General features: G+C 31.8%; 1 protein-coding gene across 1 annotated transcript in view; it reads right to left on the bottom strand.

The window, feature by feature from the left end:
* The window catches only part of LOC146540641 (ras-like protein family member 10B), a 66,049-nt gene extending 53,194 nt beyond the window's left edge, over window positions 1-12,855 (bottom strand). The window contains exons 1-2 of the mRNA XM_085200673.1: window positions 12,502-12,855; window positions 9,559-9,636 (exon numbers count right to left, since the gene is read on the bottom strand). Coding sequence (XP_085056799.1) covers window positions 9,559-9,628 — 70 coding nt within the window. The 5' untranslated portion in view covers window positions 9,629-9,636; window positions 12,502-12,855. The remainder of the gene's footprint in view (window positions 1-9,558; window positions 9,637-12,501) is intronic.
* Window positions 12,856-13,693: the final 838 nt, after the last annotated feature.

The following is a 13,693-nucleotide window of genomic DNA, read 5'->3' as shown; positions in this document are numbered from 1 at the left end:
GAGATGTAAATGTATGCCAAGTTCAATGGTCAGTCCTGAAATTAATTTTAACAATATAAAATATTTTATAACAACTGAAAATGTCCATTCTTCTTACAACTTGGAGACTTTATTTATGTGTAATATCTGACTTGGCCAGTTTTCATATAAATTTACAATAGAATCTGAATAGAATAGAATTTGAATACATTTATTTATATCGATGTAAATTAATTTGAAAACTGGCCAAGTCAGATATTACACATAAATAAAGTCTCCAAGTTGTAAGAAGAATGGACATTTTCAGTTGTTATAAAATATTTTATATTGTTAAAATTAATTTCAGGACTGACCATTGAACTTGGCATACATTTACATCTCACTTCTTTTATCGCTGAAAGCATATGTTTTATTACTGAACTTGGCTTTCATTTTACATTTATGTTTTTGATGGGATATCATTACTTTTTGTACAGAAATCATAAGTAGAAAGGTTTATAATGTAATCAAAATCAAAATATTCTTTATTCAATTTGGCCATTACAAGTACTTTTCCTATAGGAAGCTACTACGGCAAGAAACTCAATAGTTGCTCTTTTTAAAACATAGTTTAGAGTAAGGGCTTCATAGGACATTTCTGTTCGCCGAATAAACCAAGTAGGACACCATTGTGATAATACACTTCTATCTATATCTATATATATAAAAGGACTTGTTCTCACTGACTGAGGTAAGACGCACGCACAGCCGTAGCCGCTGTGCGTAGGAACGTGAAATTTGGACAGATATTTACTTTCGTAATCTGGATATCCACTAAGAAGGGATTTTGAAAAATTTTTACCCTAAAGGGGTGAAATAGGGGTTCAAAGTTTGTATGGAAAAAAAATTAAATCGCCACCGATTTTTATAAAATTTGAAATATAGATTTTTAAAAGTAATTAATTGAACACGTGTTTCATCGTTTTCCAGAATTCTCCCTCTAAGGGTGCAAATAAGGGGTTGAAAGTTTGTATAGATTTTTTTTTTAATCGGCACCAATTTTTATAAAATTTGAAATTCAGACTCTTAAAAGTATTTAATTGAACACATGTTTCATGGTTTTCTAGAATTCTTCCCCTAAGGGTGCCAATAAGGGGTTGAAAGTTTGTATGGAAAAATCTTTTAAACGCCACCGATTATTATAAAATTTTTAATTTATACTCTTAAAAATATTTAATTGAACATGTGTTTCATGGTTTTCTAGAATTCACCCCCTAAGGGTGCAAATAAGGGGTTGAAAGTTTGTATGGAAAAATCTTTAAATCGCCACCGATTTTTATAAAATTTGAAATTTAGACTCTTAAAAATATTTCATTGAACATAAGTTTCGTGGTTTATTTTAATTCATCCCCTAGGGGTGTAAATAAGGGGTTAAAATTTTATATAGAAAAATCTTTAAATCGCCACTGATTTTTATAAAATTTGAAATTGAGACTCTTAAAAATGTTTTATTGAACACGTGTTTCAAAGTTTATTATAATTCACCCCTAAGCAATAAGCAAGCGAAGCTGCGCGCGTCCGCTAGTACTGTACAAATCTACTGCAGCCTTTATTTCGGAAGTAGCTCCGTACGTAGTTAAGCAAAGCATGTCTTCTTTAGAAGAGTAAGGATTCCCGTTTCGAGCGCTAGTGTAGATACTTAAATCATTCCAGTTACGACATACGTACTCTACTATAGTCTCGCGCAATTTATTAGTTTGTTGTATATCAATACGCTCAAACGAAGAATATGCAATAGCATGGAAGAGACAGCTCCCATCGGGAGGCATTGGAACAATTCGGTGTAAGTTCTTGTTTCAACCACAAGCAATTCTATTGAACGACTCATTGTTCAACATGTCTTGGAAAAAATATAAACAATAAGTTTACTAAGTGCTGACGGTACCAATCTGAATTGATATGATCCCAAGGTCGACTCCGTTCTCTGCCGTTTTCACAAGTGTTCCTAAAACCAGTAAAATCATGAAACTCAGGCCAAAAAAACCATTAAAATATGAGCGGCTTCGTACAATAAAATATATCTAATATAATTAGATATTTACTTTTTTATTATGGTCAATAATATTATGTTTTATTACTCTTAAGACGATATTTAATTATATATGAAAATAGATTATATTTATCTATGATCTCGACTATAGTTTTTATTTTGTTGATTAAATGACAGTTGTCAGATTTGAAAGTAATGAATGTATGCTGCGTTTAGAAATCTGATATATTAATTAATATTTTTTTCTAATTTTATTATTTTGTTGGAATAACTCAACACGCAATGCCTCCAGAGTTCGATGGAAAGAGGGGAACTGAGTGTCTTAACAGTAGGTTCCCTCTCTCTACCCCGCTATGTGTGGGATACATCGTAAAGCGGATTTATTTATTTTTTATTATTTTGTTTAAGTAATTTTTAATTTTCTCTTTTTTTCTCTTATTTTTTTTACTAACAATTACTTAAATTTTTACTGTTAATAATTACTTTATAATTACTTCTGTTAAGATAGCTGGTAGGCTGACAATATATCAAATTAAAAATAAAATCAGCTTCACGCTGTATCCCGCACACAGCAGAGTAGACAGAGGGAACCTAGTGTTAATACACTCAGTAACCCCACTTTCCATCGAATTCTGGAGGCATTCAGGAGGAATTCACAAGGCACTCAACACGCAGTTGAGTCGCGGAACTCTCCGCCGCGCCTTGCCTCGACACCAGAGCGAAGAAATGGAAATATAAGTTTAAATAAATATTTCATTTCCTCGAGTGGGAATCGAACTCACTACCAGTCGGTTTAACAGTCACACTTTGTGCCCCTGTGCCACGACTGACCTTACAGATAGTATATTATTCTTAAATTTTATATATATTTCTATCAATATAATTATTTTTTTTATATTTATTTTTTTGTGTATTTTTTTTCTGTTTTAGGGTTCTGTACCTCGAAAGCAATAAATCAGAACCCTTATAGGATCTTATATAGGACTTAGTACTTAAATATTGTAATAATAATTTAATATCAAATACGTTAATCGACTATGCAAATACTCTTAGTATAATAAGTACTAAAACATATGTTAAATTATAATAAATAATAATGAAGGATGTTAATCCATTTATTATATTTTTATATTTTTACGTGAAGCCCTTGAAGTCCACATGATGGCAGGCTTTGTCAGGACATAAATTAGAGGCATTTTCAGCTACAAATGGAGACATATCTTATCTTAAAATATACTTGAAAGCATCGTGTTGTTTTAGATGGCTTACGTAAGTAATAGTGAAGTTAGTCTACAAAACGAATAAAATATTTACTAACGTGTGACATAAATAAAAGCAAATATATATAAATAATGCATTGCTCTTATTTTGTTGGCAGGCGCTACACTATAAGTAAATGTTCCTAATTGAATCTATTTATTGAAAAATTATAAGAAAATGTTAAAAAAATACTAGTTTCGGATTTTTTCCTTTACATACACCCAATTACTTAACCGGATGCTAAATTTCACCATTCTAGGTCATCTGGAACTTGGTTAACATTAAGGTCTATAGGTCAGTCACCCCCCTAAAAATTTACGATTTTTGGACGTCATTATCTAAATAACTGTTTGAGCTGTGTTTATGAAATTTAATGCACGTATACAGATAGGGGGTCTAAATATTTGAGCCAAATATGACAGCTTTAGATGGAATAGTTTTTGAGTTACGAATAGGTAAAAAGTGGCTTCAAATGGTTCGTGTAAAATAACACACGGTGCTGCTCGCCAGTTTTGTTTGTAAAAAAACTTGGCTACGCGCGGCCGCGCGTTTTAAATATTTTCCTTCTATTCCAAGGCGCATGACTTATCTGACACATTTCCACATTTCAATAGAGAATTCCACATTTCAATGTTAACATACATTCTCTCTGCCAATATTTTATATCATAATACTAGTGGACCCGAACGCGGCTACGCCCGCTTGAACTATACGAATATTTATTAAATATATTTATGAAATTATTTTCAGTTTTCAATAGAGATGCGTTAAGCAAGCTCATTTTGGGTGACGTTTTCTAACAACAAACTTTGCAAATCGTTGCTTAGCAACGGTCGCATAGCGACGGTTGTTCTTAACATGGCAGAATAAATTGCATGTCAAATTAATAAGTATTTTAATATATTGGTATATATCGAAAATATTACAGATATGAGAAAAAAAGTATCCTATGTTCATCCCGAGACCCTCAAATATCTCTATATGAGTATTTTATCACAATTAAATTAGCGGTTTGGCCCTGATTGCGTAAAAGACAGACAGACAGACAGACAGACAGACAGAGTTACTTTCGAATTTATAATATAGGTATGGAGGTATGGATAAACAAAAATTGAAAGACGATATTCAGAAATTGTCACATAGAAGTTGTAGTCTCCTTCTTGAATAATTCACTATCAATGGATAACTCCAAAAGCTGTTTCGCATTCGTAGCGAATGAAACCTCACTTAAGGTAATACGATCCAGTCACTTCTTTGTATGTATCTCACTTTTGATAATGGAAAAAGTATATTTTTTAGCTTTATAATGTATCTCACATATAACATGGTAGATAGAGGGTAGTTAGTGTCAAAACTCTCCGTTCTCTATTCTCCGCTCAATTTTCTAAACATTGCGTATTGTGTGGCTGAACACAACGCCACACAAAACAAATTTATATAAATTTTCATTTAATACATATATAAAATTTTATAATAAAAAGCATTAATAATATTTAAAGAATAGTTAATAGTCAATTTATTTTGAGCTAATGGTTAAACTTGAAATAAGGATAAGACTGTAAATTTTACTTTAACATTGTAATTTAAGTCGGCGCTTAAGACTAATATTTTAACGGTTTTAAAGTGTTTGACACTTTTTTTAGCTTCACGCTGAATCCCGCATATAGGAGGGTAGACAGAGGGAACCTGGGAACCTAGTGCTAAGACATTTCCATCCCATTAATAGACACTTTCCGCTCAATTCTGAAGACATTACGTGTTGAGTGCTTTACCAGAGCGAAAGAATGTAAATATTCAAAAATTTATTTCCTAAAAATCAAACCCACAACCTATCGCGCCTACAATCGTACATTTTTTGCACAGCTGGCCTAAAATTTTACACTTAGGGAACAAAAATGCTCTTTTAGAAAACGTATAAATTTTTTAACATTGTAAGACTATATTTCCTAAAAAGTAGTTAATAGGTGTTAATCAAATATTTAAAATTATTTGAATAAAATAATACCCCACTAACTTCCTTAACTTTGTTTACATATCACAATTACTAACAAAAACTAAGTATTTTTTTTACTGTAAATGTTTGGAAGGGATTGTCGTTTGTCACAGGAACTAGGGGCAAAGTACATTAAAACTTTAGGGTCTGAAGGGCCCATATAGAATTAAATTACATAAGTAGGTAAATGAAAAAAAATGTTTCACATACAAATATCTTAGTCGAATATTTGGTGTTACCCCTATTTAGTTTTCGTCAACTCCTAGTTTATCTAGATGTTCAGATAAATGCTACTGGTTATGGGTTCGATAACCACTTGTTGAATTTTTTATTTAAATGTATATTTCCATTTCTTTGCTCTAGTGTCCAGGTAAAACGCGGCATTGAGTTCCTCCACTTACGCAATGCCTCCAAAATTCGGCGGAATCTCTTACATTATAGCATACCGCATACTGCAGGATAGGCAGATACCCTCTGCCTATCCTGCAGTATGCGGGATATAACATGAAGCTAATTTATTTTGTTTTTTTATTAATGTACAAGGACTACGTTGGAATTGAATTTTCTATTTAGCATAAAAATCCTGTTATGGGTTCGATTCCCATTCGGGAAAATGAAATAATAAATATTTTCATTTCCTCGCCCAGGTAACGAGAACGCAATTGTCTCGAGAATTCCGCCAAAAGTGGGAAACGGAAATGTATCATTGGGAACGGAGTGTCTTGACACTAGGTTGCAAAGTTCCCTCTGACTACCTTACTACACGGGTTACATCTAAAAAATAAATAAATACATAATACATATATTAAAGCAGTATAATATATCGTATAAATACAGAAGTACAAATCGACATTATTACAACTAAGACAGCCATATTATAAAGATTTAGCGACCGCAATGAATACGCCAGTCGCCATTTTATCTTATTATTTCCTGAAACACGATTTCTTGGCAGTGTCGACTAAGCACGTAGACACTGCAGCTATGAGAATCGACATCCAGATATTTTTTATATTGGACGTTATTTCTTTTCTTTCTTTTCTATATAAAAAATGTTAAAATATTGTACTGAATGTTAGTATTAAAATTATTTATTGCTGTATTGTAAACGCGGTGATTGTGGGTTCGATTCCCACTTAGAAAAAAATATTATTTCGATTTCCTTGCTCAGGTAAGAAAACAAAGCGGGGAATGGAGTATCTTAACACTAGGTTCCCAGGTTACCTCTGCCAAAAAAAAATATTCAAACTTAGCTACTAAAATAAATACTTACACAGAAATAGTTTCATATATATATTTCTTAATCCATACCTATATTATAAATTCGAAAGTAACTCTGTCTGTCTGTCTGTCTGTCTGTCCTTTACGCAATCAGGGCCAAACCGCTAATTTAATTGTGATAAAATACTCATATAGAGATACTTGAGGGTCCCGGGATGAACATAGGATACTTTTTTTTTCTCATATTTGTAATATTTTCGATATATACCAAAATATTAAAATAATTAATTTGACAAGCAATTTATTCCGCCATGTTAATAACAATCGTCGCTACGCGTTGCTAAGCAACGGCTTGCAAAGTTTGCTGTTTTAAGAAAACGTCACCCAAAGTGAGTTTGCTTAATGCATATATGACGCGCGCCGATATAGATTTGTATACATTAACAAAAATTAGATGATTTCTATAATTTGATATTCATCCTTATGAAAATAAATATAATAGTCACTTTTAACATTTCATCTTGATGGAAATTATAGTTTACTGTATAACATTCTAATAAATAATTAAGATGTCACTGATTCCAAATGACCTAGCCTACGAGTGGTATAGTATGACCGACGCGAACGGGCAGACTTTGATGATTTTGTAAATTTTTATATATTTTCGAATTACTATTATTTTTTATGTAATTATTTGCTGCTTATAATTAATTTATCTCAGTTCGGTTATCCATACCGATGTTATACACTTAAAATATCGTAATTTTAATCATTTGAGATTTTATTTAATATTGTTCGCAAAAATGAATAATTATTTAATATAGAAAAATGTTTACTACGCGCGCACGGCAAACTTTAGGTACTTTTTCTAATATTAAGAATTTCCTTTAGTTACTTTTACTTCTTTTGTTTGTTCATTTCGGTTACTCAGATATTTTTTCAATAATAAATCTCCACTTATTATTTTTTTTTAACTTATTTTAATTATTTAGGCTTATATTTTCGCGGGCGTAGCCGCGTCCGGGCCCACTAGTAAAGTATATAATATAGACTATAATAAACATTTTAATTAAACTAAAACTCCTAACTAGTGATCTCATAATAATTTCAGAACAGTATAGTGAACTGTAATAACAGTTTCGGTTTATTTAAACATGGTTACCGTGAAAGCCTTATCTGGAGTGTTCATTTTCTAGTTAAAATATTATTACATTCTATTAACATGCTTCAAGCTTTATTATGTGTTAAAGGTAAATATAGATACTACTATTGAATAATAGGGTAGACAGAGGAAACCTAGTGTTAAGACACTACCTTCTCCATTTTACTCCGAATTCTGAAGGCATTGCGTGTTCAGTGGCTTAATCATCGCCGCGCTTTGCCTAGACACCACGGCGAAGAAAGAAAAATATACATTTAAATATTTTTTCATTTCCTCGAGTAGGAATCGAACCCACAATATATAAAATCGAAAGGTCACTCACTCATCACGAAATCTCAGAAACTACATGTGCTAGGAATCTCAAATTTTGCATAGGAGTTATTTATAGGACGTAGGTGCTCGCTAAGACGGAATTTGCAATATTCGACTTCTAAGGGGTTGTTTTTGGGGTTGAAGTTTGTATGAAACTTCGTTATTACAAATGCTAGGAGTCTCAAATTTTGCATGGACGTCACTTATAGGACGTAGGTGCTCATGGAGACAGAAATTAATAATAACGTAGTTCACGCAGGCGAAGCCGCGGGCGGGCCGCTAGTATATGATATAAAAATATTACATATATATTTTGTTGGATATACATCTTTATTTTATCGTGTACTTGTTTTACAAAATCGCAATACAGTAGATTTTCTTTATGATGCAATGGCAATCTGCAATCTAGATGTTTTTGTTTCAAAGACACCAGTGAGATAATACTTGGCTCTGTTCCAAGTATAGAAAAATAGTAAAAGCTTATCTTGTATTGAAGGGCTTTTGACTGGCAAAGTCACCTCACTGGTTTCACCTTTTAAGTATAAATATTTATTTATTGATTTTATTTATAAAATGTCTGCTTGTACTTAAAACATTGTTTAAAGGCAGGATTTGCATTGTAGGCAGAGGGAGCGAAGTGTTACGACACTTCGCTTCCCACTTGCCGTCTAAAACTTGGCGGAACTTAACGCTTTTGTTTCTACACCAGAGTGAAGAAATTAAAATATTAATTAATACGAAGGGAACCTACCTCAACCTAGGAACCTAGTGTTAAGACACTCAGTTCCTATTAAGGCGTTTTACTCGGATAAAAATTCAATATGATTATATTTTTGCAATAACCTATGATTTAAATAATGCCAACAAATAAAATAAGTTATTTTGTTTATATTTTCCGTATGAAATTTAAGAGAAAAGTTTTAAATATTTAAATGATACCCATTACAACTTTTATTATAACTTTAGAAATACAATTTCAACTTTAGCCATTTAAAGTTGAAGCTTTTACGAATGCTTACTATGTAATTAGCAAAGAAGGCCAATTAGTCACTAGACTTATTTATATCTATGAATTTGTTTAAGCAAAAATAAGAAGTTTATTTGGGTCTTTTCGGATTTTAGGTGTAAAAGAATTGTAGGTTGAAACCTATGGGATTCAATGTAGGGAAAAAGTAATCTTTATATAGAGTGAAAACGTTAATTCCCACCACCAACGCCGTACGCTTAGATCTCTGATTACTGAACTAATTTTGATGCAGTTTTCACTAGCTCAAATTGTTATTTTTTATTTAGGATTTCAAGAAGAAAGTTTGTAAAACATGCGTATTATTTTAACATAGTAAAGTGTGGAGCTGAAAAAAAAGAAGAAAGAAGCGATTTCTTTACATTTAAATAAACAAATCTTCTATTTCAACGTCTTAAATCATATTTGAGCATTTTTTTTTTATGGAAAAAAGACAAGGCAAACGAGCGTTCGGATCACCTGATGGTGATCACCGCCCACGACCCCGTGCAGCACCAGAGGAGCTACAGGTGCGTTGCCGGCCTTTGAGGTGGCTTTATTCCTATATAATAATATATTTATTAATTCTAATTACTTACGTATAGTATATTTCTTGTCTGAATGGCGCGATGCCCTCGTAGTCTGCGATGTCCGTCTCTTATACCTCATTATATATTCTGAAATTAATTTAGGCATCAGCTATTGCATATTAAAGACATGTATGTTTACATATAAATATTTAACGAAAATAATTCAATTGTAATATGTTTAAATTCGATTAGGTAGCACCTATCCATTGTAATTTTTTAGGGTTCACGCATATAGCAGGGTAGGTAGAGGGAACCTGGATACCTACTAATAAGCCACTTCGTTCCTATTAAAACTCTTCCGTTTCCCACTTTTCGCTGAATTCAAGAGGTATGGCGTGTTGATGGCGTAACTCAACGCCGCGTATGCAATAACGTTATCAGGAACTTTTAAAGTAAGAAAAATGGAATTCATTAGAAGTCGAGATAAATAAATTATATTACTTTAAACAAATACCATTACTAGGTAATATTATGTGCCTAATGTAAAGTAGGTATATTGCTATTCATATTTTACAAGGCGCCTTTAAATGTAACATTGTGACAGAATGGCTAATTTGCTAAGTAACAGCGACAGTTAAAGTGCAGCAAATTCTGTATAACTTAAAAGAGTAACTATTATAATATATTATTTTATATTAAACTAGCGAACGCGCGCAGCTTCGCCTGCTTATTGCTTAGAGGTGAATTCTAATAAACCATGAAACACGTGTTCAACGATATATTTTTAAGAGTCTAAGTTTCAAATTTTGTAATAATCTGATTTATTTTATTTTCTATACAAACTTTCAACCCCTATTTCACCCCTTTAGGATTAAAATTTTTCAAAATCCCTTCTTAGTGGATGTCCAGATTACGAAAGTAAACATCTGTCCAAGTTTAACGTTTCTACGCACAGCGGTTACGGCTGTGCGTGCGTCTTACCTCAGTCAGTGAGGACAAGTCCTTTTATATATATATATATAGATTGAGATATTATCTGATATTATCTGTGATATTATTATTATTAGAAGAGACCATTGTAGCGTCGTGGGTTCGATCCTCACTCGGGGAGATGAATTAATTCTATTTCCACGCTCTGGCAAGACATTGAGAACGCAGTGTCTCGAGTCTACCTATCCTATATTAAATGTAAACTTTTCTATTTTTTTTACCATCCATATGTTTATGTTCAAACGATGTTAATTAAGATGCAAAATTTCATGCACTTCTTTAGAATAAACCTTAGTAGTAGTAAAGTACAGCATTAATAATTAGAAACTTCTGATAGCCTCTGTCATAACTTAGTCGATGCCTAAAATTACGTCTAAACTTTCTAACGAGGGCTCCAACATTGAATAATGGACGCTTTGATACTTATGAGTCGATTTGATTTAATAAAAATAAATTGTTATAATTTTATCACTTTCATTATTAACTCAGTGAAGTTTCATTTAGCTTATCTTTGTATTATTGTTACCACGCAGTGTCTTAATGGGAACGGAATATATTACCACTAGGTTCCCACGTTCCCTCTGCCTACTTAGCTATATGCGGGATACAGTGAAAATCTAAAAAAAATATAATAAAAACATTAAAAGGCATAGTAGATCACATTTGGACCCTTCTTATGCTAAGAAATTCTATTTGTTAAATGTAAATATAGAGTTCGCCGTATCGTCGCCAAATCTGAACACGTACTTACTGTTCTGGCTCTTTATGTGCGAACACATTTCATTCTTTTGATTCAAGTTACAATTCTATTCTAGATTTTTTTTATTCTATCCTAAATTTTTGTAAATATTTGGAATATTTATCTTAATTTATATTATATTTTTCCGCTTATCTGTATCCCGAATAAAGCAGGATAGACAAAGAGAACCTAGTGATAAGAAAATCCATTACAAACATTTCGCACAAGTTTTGAGAGATCGTGTTTCACATTTATATTAATAAAAAAAATCAGCTTCACGCTGTATCCCGCATATAGCAGGGTAGGCAGAGGGAAACTAGTGCTAAAACACTTCTTTTCCCACATGCGCTAAGTTATCCACCGAATTTCAGCGGCGGGATTTTTACTTGGTTCCTTGAAGCGAAAAAAGGAAAATATTTATAAGGATCGAACCAATAACCATCGCTTTACTGTCACACCATTGTGCCCTTGCGACGGCCTCATTTATAATATTAGTATATTATAAAGTTACATAAAGTTAATAAGGTTTTTCTCATACAATATTAGAATAATGATTACATTTTAAATCCTCTCAGGTTTCCATTTGAAGAATTAATTTAAGTATAAATTTAGTTTAATCAACATGCAGGAAAAGGTAGTGCATGCAGTAGTGGTAAGCGTGGTGAGGTATATAATATTTCCTGCTTATATCAATATAAATTATGTGCGGTTATGAGAATGATATTTCAAATGAAATAGGAATCCACATAACAAAAATCGTGAGCAAAACAAATTTGAGGCCATCGTGGGGCTTTGGTTGTGCCACGACCGCCGTATGACGTGAACGCGACAAACGGCAAACAGAGCAAAGCGCAGCGTTTAGTTCCGCCACTTAATACGCAATTCCTCTAAAATTCGGCGAAAAATACAGAACTGAATATCTTAACACTACGCTTAACGCTACCCTGTTTTCTGCGGGATACAGCGTGAAGATGAAAAAAAACAAATTGCCTTAATAAATATTTTAAATATTTATCATTAAAGGAATTTTTATATTATTTTGTTTAGAATGTTGATTACGTCAATTAAATTGTAAAAAATATTTATTCCCCAGGCATAATCGACAAGACTTAATGCATAATCACTTCGTGTTTCTATGAACCTTGAGCTTATGAACGCTTATAGCATATTTAAGAATATAGTAATTAATTCGTTTGTAGATATACAAACATATCTAACCTTTCACTTTACCTGTTCTATTAAACTAGATAATTAACTTATTTTATTTTTATAACTATATTTACCTTTCACAGTCGACGAAATTTCTCCGATTTTACTAAGCACAACCTTAACACATTTAAGCACAACCTCAACACTTTAATATTTATCAACAGATATGTTAACACGGAAGACTATTTAACAACACTACATTACTAGTTCAACATAATAATTTATATAAAAAATACTGTGAATCTTTTATACATTCCTATAAATGCCACTTGTTGTTTTTCTGTACTGTAAATCAATAACTATTTCATTAACAAGATTCAATATAAAATAAACCACTGTATATTCATATTTCAGCACCAATTTCAGTTATTTTCATTCATAATTATTATTAATTTCGTTCTAAAGCGTAAATTTCGCTCCACTTCTTAATTTTGACGTTTATATCGAATGTTGCCAGAAATTATTCTGATTATTTTTATTTCCATTTAAATATATATTATTCAGACATATTTTCATATTGAAATGTCAATACTCAAATAATATTAGCAATGAAAGTAATTATACATTTTAGCAAAGACGATCGAAAATATAAAATTTATATAAAATGAAAAACCTAATTAAACCTAATTCATATCCCAAAAAAATGTGAGTAAGCATTATCCCTCGAAAATAAAAGTGAAGTAGAAAAATAGCAAAAAAAGATAAAAAAAACTAAAATAATATTTTCCTATCCCAAAAACTAGGGTAAATATTTTTTGCAATGGCAACACAAGCACACGCATGCGCAAAACAAATCTACATTCGCGCCAGATGTTTTGAGTTTTGGTAGTTTTATTGATTTGAGGCGTATCCCATGTTTATGAATAGCGTTCAAGTCACTTGACCTATCGGCTCCAATAATAAGCCATTTCTATAATTAGACTTAAATTAACTAACATAAGTATATTAGGAATACATATTTGTTATCCTAAAAAGAAATATTTTTACCATTCTTTTCTGTTATTTTAAGGAAGAATTTTGAAATATATGTTTATTTAAATATTTTAATTTACATTTAAATCAGCTCCTTTGCTATGGTTTTCAGCTTTACCCTGTATCCAGCACACAGCAGGGTAGAATATGCTTATAAGAGCTATTCCCTATGCTATTCCCTATTTATCGCTGAATTCTGGAGGCTTTTTAAATGCCATGACACCAAAAACACCAGAGCGAAGAAATGAAAGAAAAAAATAAAAACATTTGCTCGTGTGGGAATCGAACCCACAA

The sequence above is a fragment of the Heliconius melpomene genome, chromosome 2, assembly GCF_056956725.1.
Source record: "Heliconius melpomene rosina isolate 202511_hmr_F chromosome 2, ASM5695672v1, whole genome shotgun sequence".
Classification (NCBI taxonomy): Eukaryota; Metazoa; Arthropoda; class Insecta; order Lepidoptera; family Nymphalidae; genus Heliconius; species Heliconius melpomene.
The sequence above is the reverse complement of the archived record's forward strand: the minus strand, read 5'-3'. Positions and strand labels throughout refer to the sequence as shown.